The following is a 14,901-nucleotide window of genomic DNA, read 5'->3' as shown; positions in this document are numbered from 1 at the left end:
GACAGAATTGACAGTAATGGTGCTCGCCCTGTGAGGATCCACCAGGCAGGTGCAGCGCCGGGCTCCGCGCCTCGAAGGAGTCCACCCTCAGCTACTGTAGGTCCCTTCATCTCATCTTGTGGAGCCAGGACACGGCCCACATCCTACGAGACTGCAGGAACCACCAGGTGCTGAGAGAGGAAATCTGGCCATTGCCGGAGTCCCTGCACAACAAGCTGTACGGGCCAGTGGCTGCGCTGCAGAGGACCACTAATTATATCTCAAGATCTGGACTCCAAGTGTGATCGGCGATCGAAAAGAAGAAGATTCCTTGTCTGTTCCTGATTCCAAAAACATATATATATGATATGTTTGGATTAAAAACACGCTCAGAAAGTTAAAACGAAGAGAGGTACAGAAAAGCGTGCTATCCTTCTCAGCGCAACTACTACCCCACTCTTCTTGTCAATTTCACTACCTTCGCCACGAGCGGTGGACTGACGATGCTACGAGTATACGGTCTTGCTGAAAAATTGCATTGCGTTCAGTTTCATTCTGTGAGTTCGACAGCTGGACTAAATGTTGTTATTTCGCCTTACGCGACTTGTTGTACTTGCTGCCGACGAATTACGTTGTTATAGATAATATAAGGCCTACTGCTGGAAATGTTTGTAACCTTGCTGCTGTTGTTGGAATTGCCTCTGTGTAGAACTGTAAGATTGAGATGAGAATAGTACTGTTTAGTGATTTCTGATGCTGTTTTTTGCCAAGAAATCAGTCCATTGCTAATTGGTTTTTCCTGTTATCGCCGGGTTGATAGGTCCAGTAAGGTACTATACTACCCGTGATTCGTGTTGCCACACAGTCACTTGAAATCAATGTCAGAGGATATTTTTATTCACTGTTATGTAGAGACGGAGAATTCTTTCGTATTTTGTATTTCTTGATATGCGAAACTAAAGACAGTTCTATTGACTGTTGTTATTGAAGTCTGTGTGCCGGGGAGAGTAAACAACGTGTGTACACAAAAACATGCACTTTTATAACTGTCAATTGAATGTGTTTTGAAATCATTTATCTAATAATTTCTGTTAATGATTGAGGACAGTGAGTCGCACACTGAAGTTTTGCTCCCATGTTCTTTGACATATTCTAGCTACTTTTGTATGTGGTCTTTATTATAGCCGCCTTTATGCAAAGCACAAATAGGCTATTTAGGATTCGCTCTGGTTGTTTGTTTGTATCTTTTTCAAAGAATTCGATAGCTTGACAAATATATTGCGCAGCCGGTTTGCACCACAGTCAATATTGCCCTGCTTGTGCCTGCTGTTGGAACGTTTCTTTGACAAGCACTTTCGGGAACAGACTCCTACCATGACTTTTTATGTTTAATTTATTTTCATGATAATTATTGACGACAGGATTAAGGTGTCATTAGGCCATTTCGTTGAACGGGAAGTGGCGCTGACGACTGGTAGCAGGCCAGTGGATCAAGTATCGTGCAACTATTTGCCATTCATTCACTGACGATAGATCGGATGCAGTGTTAAAGGGAGGGCACACGCTTCAATGGTAATCCATCATGTCGTCCGAGCGTAAATGATTGCAGAGCAACCTGCCTGTTAAGACCGCAAGAAAATCTGAGAAAACCAGGTGATAACATCATTAGTGGAGATATACCAACAGACACTGTGTTTTGTGAGAATATTCTGAGAAACCAGGTGATAACATCATTAGTGGAGATATACCAACAGACACTGTGTTTTGTGAGAATATTCTGAGAAAACAGGCCCTTGTAAGGGGGGGGGGGGGGGGGGTGTCTTAAAAGCGGGTTCCAGTGTATACACTGAGGAAGTGTTAATATGAAGGCCGATGGTGTGTGTGTGGGGGGGGAGGAGCCAACAGGAAACTGGTTTTGATCGCGATGTGCGGATTTTTACTACACGATTTTATTGATTGAGTTCGTGTCAAACTAGTTTGATTATTACTGATTGCCTTTTCTCTGATTACATTTTGCTTAAAACAAACCATCCGCCAAACCGTGTTAAACAAACAAACAAACAAACAGACAAACAAGCGAACGTACCAAAAAACAGAAACATTTTTCTGTGATTGCTCCTTTAACTCCTGCGAAATTTGAGTGGGGTTGTGCTCTATTTACAGTGCCTGTTACACGATCCTCCCCTCCCCGCGTTCCTCTCTATTCCGATCACCTCTCTGATCGATCACGCTGGTCGCTTATCAATTGATCGATCAGTGGAGTTTTCGTGACAAAGCCAGCGAAGCGTCGGTAAAGTGAGAGAAGTAGGGGGCGATATCACTACAGTGATCAAAAGAGGTGTACGCGATCAAGGGTTTTATTTGCCGGGTGGATTTTGTGATCCAAGTTCTTCGTCAACTTTGGACTGGCATTAACAGTTGCACGACTCCTAAATCCAAGTTGAAGACATGCGCCATTGACTTTTGAAGCCGTTTTTGCATTTGTAGACATTTATGGTATTTGGGACACGTTTCCACGTAATACACAGTATTTTGGTTTTATACGGACAACCCCTTTCTCATCACCCACCCCCCTCCCCTCCCAACCCCGGCACCCCCCCCCCCCCACCCCCAAAAAGCAACCAAACTACCAAACACAAAACCCGGCAACAACAACAAAGATAACACCAACAAAACAAACACCACCAAATACAACAGCAACAACACCACCAAATACAACAGCAACAACACCACCAAATACAACAGCAACAACACCACCAAATACAACAGCAACAACACCACCAAATACAACAGCAACAACCTGATGTTCTATTGTTGTTGTTTTCAGTGTTTACAAAACAAAACAAAACCCAGCATATTATTACTCGAGTTTAAGTCTGCATTTTCTATCCGATGATAATTAGTTTTAACGTCCTCTTAGAACCAATTGGCCTATCTTGGGACAGGTAGAGTTGATATGCTTTATGGGGGGACAGGACACTGGACAGACATGCAAACAGAGAACACATATGATCGTGTTATAGATCTGGAAGTCTGTTGTTGCGATATTTCAAAATGGGGATGGAAGTAAAGATTTTGTTGGGGTTGTTGCCATAGTGTACGCGAAATATAGTTGGAGTGGAGCGGTTTTGTAGGCTTATTTGCTTTTTATTTATGTAAAATATTTTTCAGACTTTTGGATAATGCCAAAATAATGTAATAAATAACTGGCTGAATAAGTAAATAAATACGTAACTAGAAACATAAAAAAATTATCAGCCAAATAAGAATATTTGAATATAACTTGCTAAAATAATATATCAGAATGGGGAACTTAAGTTCAGGAAGGAGGAGGGCGGTGTATGTGATTATTTTCTATCCAAGTTGGTACCGATTAGCGGGGCCGGTGTAACGATTTCATATTTCCCCCGTGGTCATATTTCCCCCTCGATATATTCTCAAGACCGAAATGTTGTTTCCTGGTAAAATTAAGAAGTGATATTATTCAGTAAGGACGAAAAAAAAGCATGTCAGTTTCTTGCATGTGAAGAAAATTGGTGGTGAAATTTAATAGATTTCACCCCAAAAATTGATTTCTTCGAAAACGTGTACCGAGTGGTTACGTCCCTTGAATAAGAAGGGAAACATTTTAGGATGAATCAAGTTTCTAAGTTAAATACAAAACATTGGTTGGACAAATTTGGACCCATGAATGTAAGGTATCCAAGGTCGCTCATCAGTACTATCGAAGGGTGGTTTTTTGTTCAGTGGAGTTAATACATGATCAACGAGGCCGAGAATCGAAATATGACCACGGGAAAAGATGTCATCGTCACACCAGTCCGGAGCCTGCGGCCGGTGTCCATGTCAGTTCTGTGGGGTTCCGTATACTAGAGTCTAGGACATGAAAAGTGAATTCCTTTGTTTTCGAAACGTGACAAGAGTGCATCAAGTTGGACACTGCAGCGGTACTGTTACGACCAGACCATTTGACGTATGGTACTGTTACGACCAGACCATTTGACGTATGGTACTGTTACGACCAGACCATTTGACGTATGGTACTGTTACGACCAGACCATTTGACGTATGGTACTGTTACGACCAGACCATTTGACGTATGGTACTGTTACGACCAGACCATTTGACGTATGGTACTGTTACGACCAGACCATTGGCGTATGGTACTGTTACGACCAGACCATTTGACGTATGGTACTGTTACGACCAGACCATTTGACGTACGGTACTGTTACGACCAGACCATTTGACGTACGGTACTGTTACGACCAGACCATTTGACGTATGGTACTGTTACGACCAGACCATTTGACGTATGGTACTGTTACGACCAGACCATTTGACGTATGGTACTGTTACGACCAGACCATTTGACGTATGGTACTGTTACGACCAGACCATTTGACGTATGGTACTGTTACGACCAGACCATTTGACGTATTTATTTGTTCGGCACTCAACGTCAACGATCATTCCAACTGAAGACGACACTGATGATGATCTGTCGCGGGTCACACCATCGATCATGATGACTTCACAGGCGCGTGTAAACTGTTAGAAAATAAATAAATAAACAAAATACTGTAGAAATTCAGTATGAGTAGCTCAGTGCAGTATTTTTTTCTCCAAAGTTACAGCTAGTGCGCCGTCAGATCACGGTCTGGCCGTAAGCGGCTCTGAATTTTCCAGCGCCTGTAGTCCAAGAGTCTAGCACCAGTCACTACTCTGAAACTCGGTAAACTTTTTCTGCCTCTCACCGAGTGTCCATTGCGACCCGGTCCAACCCTAAACCTTGTATGTACATGGGTCTACATGGTCAAACAATAAAAAGACTAATGACTTGCGAGCCGCCGCTTTGCCTCGAAACCTCAGTTGTGCCGCAGAGATTGCAGCGAACATTCAACACCCCAGTCAAGCTCGCCCGCTGAAAGAGGCGTACACACAGTCCCGAGTCGAGCGAAGCCTATCAGCACAGAGTGTGGTGGTGTGTGTAACCGCGTGTGTGTTGTGTGCAGTGTGAAACCGTGTCAGGATTTTTTCTTTCTTTGTCGTTGGATACCATTTGGCGATGGATTTACTGATGGCACTGTGTGATAACGGGTGACACCCCCACCCCCTTGTGATGGCCAATATACGAGTGGCCGTGCGCGTGCGCCCACTAAGTGGCAGGTAATGTACAAAGTTTTTTGAAAGTTTGGCCAAACAAACTGCAGCTGATCGCTCTGTTCCGATCGGTGCTTCTGGTTCTTTTTCTGCATGTCTGCCAGACCCAAAGTCTTCTCACTGCTTTGTCATTTTCTTTGTTCGAGAGTTCAGCATCCCTGAAGCAGGCCTACGATGCATGTGTGTTGTAGGACCCAGGTTTTCCCCGTTCGTTTTCCCGCTGCTCCTCTGTTCTCGGCGTGTGGTGATCATTTGACATTAATTTGATCCTCACGAGCTGTTCAAACCAGGCGGTGCAGAGTTGCTAAAGTTCCTTCTCTGCCGCTCTCTCTCAGCTCATTTCTTTGTCTAATGCTGCATCTGAAATGAACACTAGATAATTAGGTGGCAGAGTTGTGATTCCATTCGTTCTTATGCGGCGGCTAAAACTGACACAGATAAAGACAGACAGACAGACACTGAGACACACACACACTGCACACACACACACACACACACACACACACACACTGCACACACACACACACACACACTGCACACACACACACACACACACACACACACACACCGACAAACAGACACAGACAGACGGTAAAAAAATAATACGATAACAGCGCTGAAAGTCCAGCAAATGGCGTACTCGCCTTTGGCTAGTGATTCTGAAAACTTACTAGCCAGAGAGCAAATTGTACTAGCCAAACCAACAATTTGTTTCAGCAACTTTACTCGCATTTGGCGAGTAGATGAACATTTCTACTCGCAAGTAACATGTTTCTACTCAAAATACTCGCCACTTTCAGGCCTGAATAAAGTGATGCACATTAGCAAATATATATATTTTTTATATATATTCAAATGCACATGTATTGTAAGAACAAACGCGAAAGTGATCATGCAGTCAGAAAGTGATGGCATGTAATGCCGTCCTTCATTGGCAATCACTGTAATAAATTCCACTTGACAATAAAAACTGATAAGTGGTTGTCACCTCCCCCCCCACCATTTTTAAAGACAAAAATGAATTATTTTTATTCTGAGATTTCATTTAAATTTATCAAGACTATTTTTCAACCAGATACGTGGGTGTTGCATAAAACCAGGATGATATAGTTGTGTTGTGTGTGTTGCATACAGGGAGCTGGATACAGGAGCACGGAACATCATCGATACACACGGCAACAGTATCAGCATCACTAATGTCAAGGTATGCTACACTGTGTGTGTGTGTGTGTGTGTGTGTGTGTGTGTGTGGACTCTTGTACTTCTTCTTCTTCTTTTTCTGCGTTCGTGGGCTGAAACTCCCACGTACACTTGGTTTTTTGCACGAGTGGAATTTTACGTGTATGACCGTTTTTTACCCCGCCATTTAGGCAGCCATACGCCGTTTTCGGAGGAAGCATGCTGGGTATTTTCGTGTTTCTATAACCCACCGAACTCTGACATGGATTACAGGATCTTTTTCGTGCGCACTTGGTCTTGTGCTTGCGTGTACACACGGGGGTGTTCGGACACCGAGGAGAGTCTGCACACAAAGTTGACTCTGAGAAATAAATCTCTCGCCGAACGTGGGGACGAACTCACGCTGACAGCGGCCAACTGGATACAAATCCAGCGCGCTACCGACTGAGCTACATCCCCGCCCGGACTCTTGTACAATTCCTGCAAAGTTCTTTATCTTGAAGCAAACCTGTCATCGTAAGACTAAGAGCAATGCCTGTGATAGGCTGAATGGCAACGTGCTCAATGTGACTGCCATCTGTTTTTTTGCGAACAACTGTGACAGCATTGTTCTAGCAAGTGACAAAACTACTGTCTGTGATAATGAGGTTTTCATGCTACGGTTCAGGATGGCTACGGTTAGCCAGCATTTGGTGTGACTGCCTTTGAGTCGAAATAAACAACTACAAAAACCAAGTATTGAAGGGCAGTGAATGAACCCAATTTTATTCACGAGCACGAAAAATAAAGACATAAGCAAATATAATGCAAATGCACCACGGCTGTTCTACTCCTTGCTGTTATCTATACGAGTGCACAGTCGCCTAATGCACCACGGCTGTTCTACTCCTTGCTGTTATCTATACGAGTGCACAGTCGCCTAATGCACCACGGCTGTTCTACTCCTTGCTGTTATCTATACGAGTGCACAGTCGCCTAATGCACCACGGCTGTTCTACTCCTTGCTGTTATCTATACGAGTGCACAGTCGCCTAATGCACCACGGCTGTTCTACTCCTTGCTGTTATCTATACGAGTGCACAGTCGCCTAATGCACCACGGCTGTTCTACTCCTTTCTGTTATCTATACGAGTGCACAGTCGCCTAATGCACCACGGCTGTTCTACTCCTTGCTGTTATCTATACGAGTGCACAGTCGCCTAATGCACCACGGCTGTTCTACTCCTTGCTGTTATCTATACGAGTGCACAGTCGCCTAATGCACCACGGCTGTTCTACTCCTTGCTGTTATCTATACGAGTGCACAGTCGCCTAATGCACCACGGCTGTTCTACTCCTTGCCGTTATCTATACGAGTGCACAGTCGCCTAATAAAGGGAAGAGTACAATCAGGATCAGGATCAACCACCTATAATACCCGATACCACCGGCCCGCCACGCCGCCACCCGACTAATCCGGTCACACGGCACACTTTCTACCAACGTTCCCCCAACTTTGAAGCGATTTCAGTCGGCGCCAAGTCAAACCAAAATCACTGCCCGTGTGAACAGTGCAAACGCTCAAACAAGTTCTAAGCAACGATTCTTGGCCAGTTCAGCTATCGGAGCTACCTCCTACTGCGGGAAGAGCAGTTTGGATAGCTTAGAGTTAGACCTATAGAACTTTTTCAGCCGGATTTGTTCACTGTTGTAGCTGTCAGTATAAGACGCCATGGAAGTTTTCTATTGCTTTCACATTCGTCAAGACCATAACTGAATGGACGTGATAGAACAGAAAGGACAACCAAAGCTTTGAACACTTGAACTGAACTTAGTCATGGATCCGCGCACTCTCCCTGCCTGAAGACGTCTTCGCTGAATTCAGCTTATGATAGAACTGCCTGAGTTTGGTGGAGCACCTCGTATAATCGTTAAAAGAACACGCCTGTTCATTGCCTGCTGCTTCAGATTGCATTAAGGGACCTTGTTCATTTTAAGATGTTATGATAATCATCGGCGTACATCATGTTCGAGTAGCTACGAGTGCATGCCCTGAAGAAGTCGCACTGACAGGTTTATCTTGCGTGGGTGCTACACGGTATACAATGGGTCAGGTGCTACACTAGTCGACCTGTTACTGTTAGTATGGAGAAGTAATTAGTAGACTAATCACTATGTGGACAGTGGTCAGTGCAAAGCTGAGAGAGAGAGAGAAAGAGAGAGAGAGAGAGAGAGAGAGAGAGAGAGAGAGAGAGAGAGAGAGAGAGAGAGAGAGAGAGAGAGAGAGAATGAAATGAACTTTATTCAGAGACAGAGAGAGAGAGAGACAGACAGACAGACATATACAGACACAGAGAGAGACTGACAGAGAGAGAGACAGAGAGACAGAGAGAGAGACAGAGATCATAGATAAACAGACAGATAAACAGAGAATGCGCGTGTTTGCATGTGTGTGTGTGTGTGTGTGTGTGTGTGTGTGAGTGCGCGCGCGCGTGTATATTTTCAGCTCAACTCTTCTTTATTATGCTGTACTCATGGTCTTGCAAGTTCCTACACTGGTATCTTGAAACTGAGAACATCTTGACAGTCAGACACTAACAGCGTGCAATACAGTTTAACAACTTCGAGCGTAATGTCCTAGCTGTGGGAAAAGCCTGCCGTCGATTGAAAGTTTGAGATTTTACATCATAAAACACTAAAAAAAATAAAATAAAAAATAAAATCTCACTGGACGTAAAAGGAAGGGACAGGAAATGGGCACCTCCCTCATAAAGCTGACCCGAGAGTGGTTGTGATCTCTAACGTTTTGCTATGGTTATGGAACTATTTTTACCTTTAAAAGGGAAATGGAGAGGAAGGGGTCGGGAGGGAGGGTGTCAGCGAATGCAAGGTAGCTGTCAGCACGTGCTGAGAGCGGAAGGCAGGTACCCCCATGATGCCAGGGTCTCTTCACCGACACTCGTGCTGCTGTCTGGCATCATTCTCACTCTCACCATTTCCTGGCCTCTCTCTACCTGCATACGCTGTGTTTTCAGTCGGCCTTCAAACCGCAACATTCACAGACATGTTGAGAGACTTGAGGAGAAACTTGATAACACCTGCACTGCTGAGAGAGTTGAGGAGAAACTTGACACCTGCACTGCTGAGAGAGTTTAGGAGAAACTTGATAACACCTGCACTGCTGAGAGAGTTTAGGAGAAACTTGATAACACCTGCACTGTTGAGAGAGTTTAGGAGAAACTTGATAACACCTGCACTGTTGAGAGAGTTTAGGAGAAACTTGATAACACCTGCACTGCTGAGAGAGTTTAGGAGAAACGTGATAACACCTGCACTGTTGAGAGAGTTTAGGAGAAACTTGATAACACCTGCACTGTTGAGAGAGTTTAGGAGAAACTTGATAACACCTGCACTGCTGAGAGAGTTTTGGAGAAACTTGATAACACCTGCACTGCTGAGAGAGTTGAGGAGAAACTTGATAACACCTGCACTGTTGAGAGAGTTTAGGAGAAACTTGATAACACCTGCACTGCTGAGAGAGTTTAGGAGAAACTTGATAACACCTGCACTGCTGAGAGAGTTTAGGAGAAACTTGATAACACCTGCACTGCTGAGAGAGTTTAGGAGAAACGTGATAACACCTGCACTGCTGAGAGTGTTTAGGAGAAACTTGATAACACCTGCACTGCTGAGAGTGTTTAGGAGAAACTTGATAACACCTGCACTGCTGAGAGAGTTTAGGAGAAACTTGATAACACCTGCACTGCTGAGAGAGTTTAGGAGAAACTTGATAACACCTGCACTGCTGAGAGAGTTTAGGAGAAACTTGATAACACCTGCACTGCTGAGAGAGTTTAGGAGAAACTTGATAACACCTGCACTGCTGAGAGTGTTTAGGAGAAACTTGATAACACCTGCACTGCTGAGAGAGTTTAGGAGAAACTTGATAACACCTGCACTGCTGAGAGTGTTTAGGAGAAACTTGATAACACCTGCACTGCTGAGAGTGTTTAGGAGAAACTTGATAACACCTGCACTGCTGAGAGAGTTTAGGAGAAACTTGATAACACCTGCACTGCTGAGAGAGTTTAGGAGAAACTTGATAACACCTGCACTGCTGAGAGAGTTTAGGAGAAACTTGATAACACCTGCACTGCTGAGAGTTATACGCTCAATCCCCACGGCCACCTCAACTTCCTTGCTGCAACATACGCTTCTTCGTTTATTCTCCGCCCGCCCCCCCCCCCCCCCCCCTGCTGTCTGTGCAAGTAGGCTTTCTTATCACCTGAGCGTAAGGTATTTTTCCATGTATGCCGGCTTCGTTTTTTAGCACCAGTTGAAATCCGTCTTTTCTGACGGGTTTTGGGTCTTCGGTGAAATTTTTGGAGGGGAGTCAGTCCATTTAATCTATTAACTTCTTTCTGTTGTTTTCTTCTGTCCTCTCTGTCTTGTTGTAGACGACGACTTTTTGTCTTGTTTCATTGCTGGTTGGTTGTTATTGGCACAGTCAGTCACTTTCTACCTGTGAGCATTCCAAGGCAAGAAGCACGAGCAGCCCGTGGGAATTTCTCGGGGTGCACGTGTGTGATTGTATCTCATTCCACAGCAACCCGTGTTTGTCTGCGTTAGCAGAGATGACTGCTCATAATTAAATGATTCTGTCTGTTTCTGCCTACTGTCTCTATCTCACTCTCTCTCTGTCTCTGTCTGTCTGTCTGTCTAGCTGTCTAGCTGTCTGCCTGTCTGTTTCTCTCTCTCTTTGATGTTGTAAACCACTGCACTTACTGTCTTGTTAGAAGTTCTGGTCCCCTGGTAACGGCTCACTTACTCACTACCTGTGAATTGTGCATTCCAAGCCAAAGGAGCACGAGTGACCGGTGGGAATGTCTCGGGGTGCACGTGTGATTGTATCTCATTCCGCACAACCTCGGTCTGACTGGGTTAGCCAAGACCACGACTGATGTACCGACCGTGACAGTAGACACAGAGGCCGACAGTACCCAATATTGACGGACTGTGTGATGATATCTTCTGCTATGGTCTGTTGAGACAGTGATATCAAAATCGAGACCGGAGGTCGAGATTTTGATATCACTGTCGAAACAGACCAATAGCAGAAGATATCATCACACAGTCAGTCAATGTTAGATATATTGCTAATTCTCTGGACATTTTGTATTTACTGTAAAGAAATTACAAAAGTATTTGTCTCAGTTTTGGCTGTTCCATATCCCTCCCTCTGATTATTATTCCTTTTTGTTTACTCTTTTCTTGTACTTTTCAGGTTTTTTTTAAATGTCTTTTCTTTCAAAAAGTCTCTAGTCACTTGCTCAACTAAATTCTGGGATAATTACATTTTCATATATATTTGTTTGTTTTTAAATTTAGGTGTTTTTGTTTTTGAAGTGGGGAAGCAATAAAGAGGTCGTCGATATCAAAACTGATATCGACGGAAATGTCGTCGATATCACTTTTGCACTGAGCTCAGTTTTGCCCAATTGACCAATGGAAATCCACGTAACATATGAAATAGCAATATTACCCAATATTGACGGACTGTGTGATGATATCTTCTGCTATGGTCTGTTGAGACAGTGATATCAAAATCGAGACCGGAGGTCGAGATTTTGATATCACTGTCGAAACAGACCAATAGCAGAAGATATCATCACACAGTCAGTCAATGTTAGATATATTGCTAATTCTCTGGACATTTTGTATTTACTGTAAAGAAATTACAAAAGTATTTGTCTCAGTTTTGGCTGTTCCATATCCCTCCCTCTGATTATTATTTCTTTTTGTTCACTCTTTTCTTGTACTTTTCAGTATTTCAAAATGTCTTTTCTTTCAAAAAGTCTTTAGTCACTTGCTCAACTAAATTCTGGGATCATTACATTTTCATATATATTTGTTTGTTTTTAAATTTAGGTGTTTTTGTTTTTGAAGTGGGGAAGCAATAAAGAGGTCGTCGATATCAAAACTGATATCGTCGTCGATATCACTTTTGCACTGAGCTCAGTTTTGCCCAATTGACCAATGGAAATCTACGTAACATATGAAATAGCAATATTTGTTGATGTTGTTATGATGTACAAGATACTATGAGGCCAAGTGTGTGTGTAGGTGTGTGTGTGTGTGTATATATGTGTGTGTGTGTGTGTCTGTGCATTCGTGAATGCATGCGTGCGTCACTGAGACAAGAAAGAGAGGGAGAGAGAGAGAGAGAGAGAGAGAGAGAGAGAGAGAGAGAGAGAGAGAGAGAGAGAGAGAGAGAGAGACAGAGACAGAGACAGAGACAAAGTCAGAGAGAGAGAGAGAGAGAGAGAGAGAGAGAGAGAGAGAGAGAGAGAGAGAGAGAGAGAGACAGAGACAGAGTCAGAGAGAGACAGAGCGAGAGAGGGACAGATAGACAAGACAGGGACTCGGTACGTGTGTAAACGCACGCATGCCAGGCGCGCCAGTGTACGCCAATGTGAGCATGAAAAGTAACTTAGGGTTTGCCGACAAAAACTTCAAACATTTATGTGCAGTGTGTTGCTTTTTGTTGAGAGTGTCTTTTCACGGCAAAGTGTGTAGAAACACAACGCGTACTGAATGCCCTTGACCTTGTATCTGTTCTCAAAGTCTGCGATATTGAATAGAACCGACAGTTCTGAAGATACAAAACCTGCAGTGAATGCTCCTGAAATGCTGCTGTGGCATTTTCACGTCCTATCACGCCGGGTGTCGATACTTCTTTCTTCGGGTCACACCCGATACCCTGAACATGCTTCCAAACATCTGGCAACGCCGGGTATTTATAGGGCGTACTGTCAGTGCACCGCAATGTGCATTACATTTGTTGCTGCACACAGCAGACTGCAAACTGCAGGGCTCAGCACCTGGGGCAGGTTTCATGAAGTAGAGGTAGCCTATCACCAAATACAGTCTAGGCGCAGTCACAGCACGCGCCAAAAGGAGGTGTGGCTTAGCTGGCCGTTTGTGCAGTAACCATGTCGGTATCAATTAAGCTCCACCGCCGCTTCGGTCCCAGTGTGTTATTTTGACCTGCCATGCTGCAGGTCAAGAACTTTCCCCCCGTCGGTAGCAGACTATCAAGTTTCCAAACGCTGACAACTCCGAAGACTCTGGAGAGAATTTCTCTATGCTGCAGAGGTTTGATGTACAGATTTCCCTGTGTCACTGCTCAAACCAGACCCGTTTTTACATTTAGTCAAGTTTTGACTAAATGTTTTAACGTAGAGGGGGGAATCGAGACGAGGGTCGTGGTGTGTGTGTGTGTGTGTGTGTGTGTGTGTGTGTGTGTGTGTGTCTGTGTGTGTCTGTGTGTGTCTGTGTGTGTCTGTGTGTGTGTGTGTAGAGCGATTCAGACTAAACTACTGGACCGATTTAATGAAATTTGACATGAGAGCTCCTGAGTATGATATCCCCAGACATATTTTTCATTTTTTTGATAAATGTCTTTTATGACGTCATATCCGGCTTTTCGTGAAAGTTGAGGCGGCACTGTCACGCTCTCATTTTTAAACCAAATTGGTTGACATTTTGGTCAAGTAATCTTCGACGAAGCCCGGACTTCGGTATTGCATTTCAGCTTGGTGGCTTAAAAATTAATTAATGACTTTGGTCATTAAAAATCTGAAAATTGTAAAAAAAAATAAAAATTTATAAAACGATCCAAATTTACGTTTATCTTATTCTTCATCATTGTCTGATTCCCAAAACATATAAATATGTTATATTTGGATTAAAAACAAGCTCTGAAAATTAAAAATATAAAAATTATTATCAAAATTAAATTTCCGAAATCAATTTAAAAACACTTTCATCTTATTCCCTGTCGGTTCCTGATTCCAAAAACATATAGATATGATATGTTTGGATTAAAAACACGCTCAGAAAGTTAAAACGAAGAGAGGTACAGAAAAGCGTGCTATCCTTCTCAGCGCAACTACTAAACCGCTCTTCGTCATATCCGGCTTTTCGTAAAAGTTGAGGCGGCACTGTCACGCTCTCATTTTTAAACCAAATTGGTTGAAATTTTGGTCAAGTAATCTTCGACGACGCCCGGACTTTGGTATTGCATTTCAGCTTGGAGGCTTACAAATTAATTAATGAGTTTGCTCATTAAAGTTGTCATTAAAATCGATTTTTCGCAAACAGATTTAAAATTGATTGCATCGTATTCTTCATGACATTCTGAATCTAAAAATACATACATATGTCATGTTTACTCTTAAAATGTGATCACAATTAACGAAAATAGATTAATTAGTCTTACGATTAAAATTTAAGAAATCGATCCAAAAATGATCTTATCTTATTCTTTATCGTTTCCTGATTCCAAAAACGTATAGATATGATAGGTTGTATTCAAAACAAGCTCAGAAAGTTAACAAGAATACAGAAAAGCGCGCTTTCCTGCTTAGCACAATACACTACCGCGCTATTCTGGCGTGTGCATATCACTGCGTTTTGCACGTGGGAGGTGAGCGGTTGAAAACGACGTTAAACACCAAATAAAGAAAGAAAGATTTACACCCAGTGTGTAAGAAAAACATTGAATGCATTGACATTTTTCACGACAGACAGATAACTACA

At 43.2% G+C, this 14,901-nt stretch overlaps 1 protein-coding gene across 1 annotated transcript in view; it reads left to right on the top strand.

Moving 5' to 3' along the window:
• Nucleotides 1–4,971: 4,971 nt before the first annotated feature.
• The window catches only part of LOC138953368 (uncharacterized), a 186,672-nt gene continuing 176,742 nt past the window's right edge, over nucleotides 4,972–14,901 (top strand). The window contains exons 1-2 of the mRNA XM_070325167.1: nucleotides 4,972–5,148; nucleotides 6,277–6,346. Coding sequence (XP_070181268.1) covers nucleotides 5,102–5,148; nucleotides 6,277–6,346 — 117 coding nt within the window. The 5' untranslated portion in view covers nucleotides 4,972–5,101. The remainder of the gene's footprint in view (nucleotides 5,149–6,276; nucleotides 6,347–14,901) is intronic.

This window comes from Littorina saxatilis, linkage group LG17 (genome assembly GCF_037325665.1).
Source record: "Littorina saxatilis isolate snail1 linkage group LG17, US_GU_Lsax_2.0, whole genome shotgun sequence".
In the NCBI taxonomy this organism is placed as follows: Eukaryota; Metazoa; Mollusca; class Gastropoda; order Littorinimorpha; family Littorinidae; genus Littorina; species Littorina saxatilis.
The sequence above is the reverse complement of the archived record's forward strand: the minus strand, read 5'-3'. Positions and strand labels throughout refer to the sequence as shown.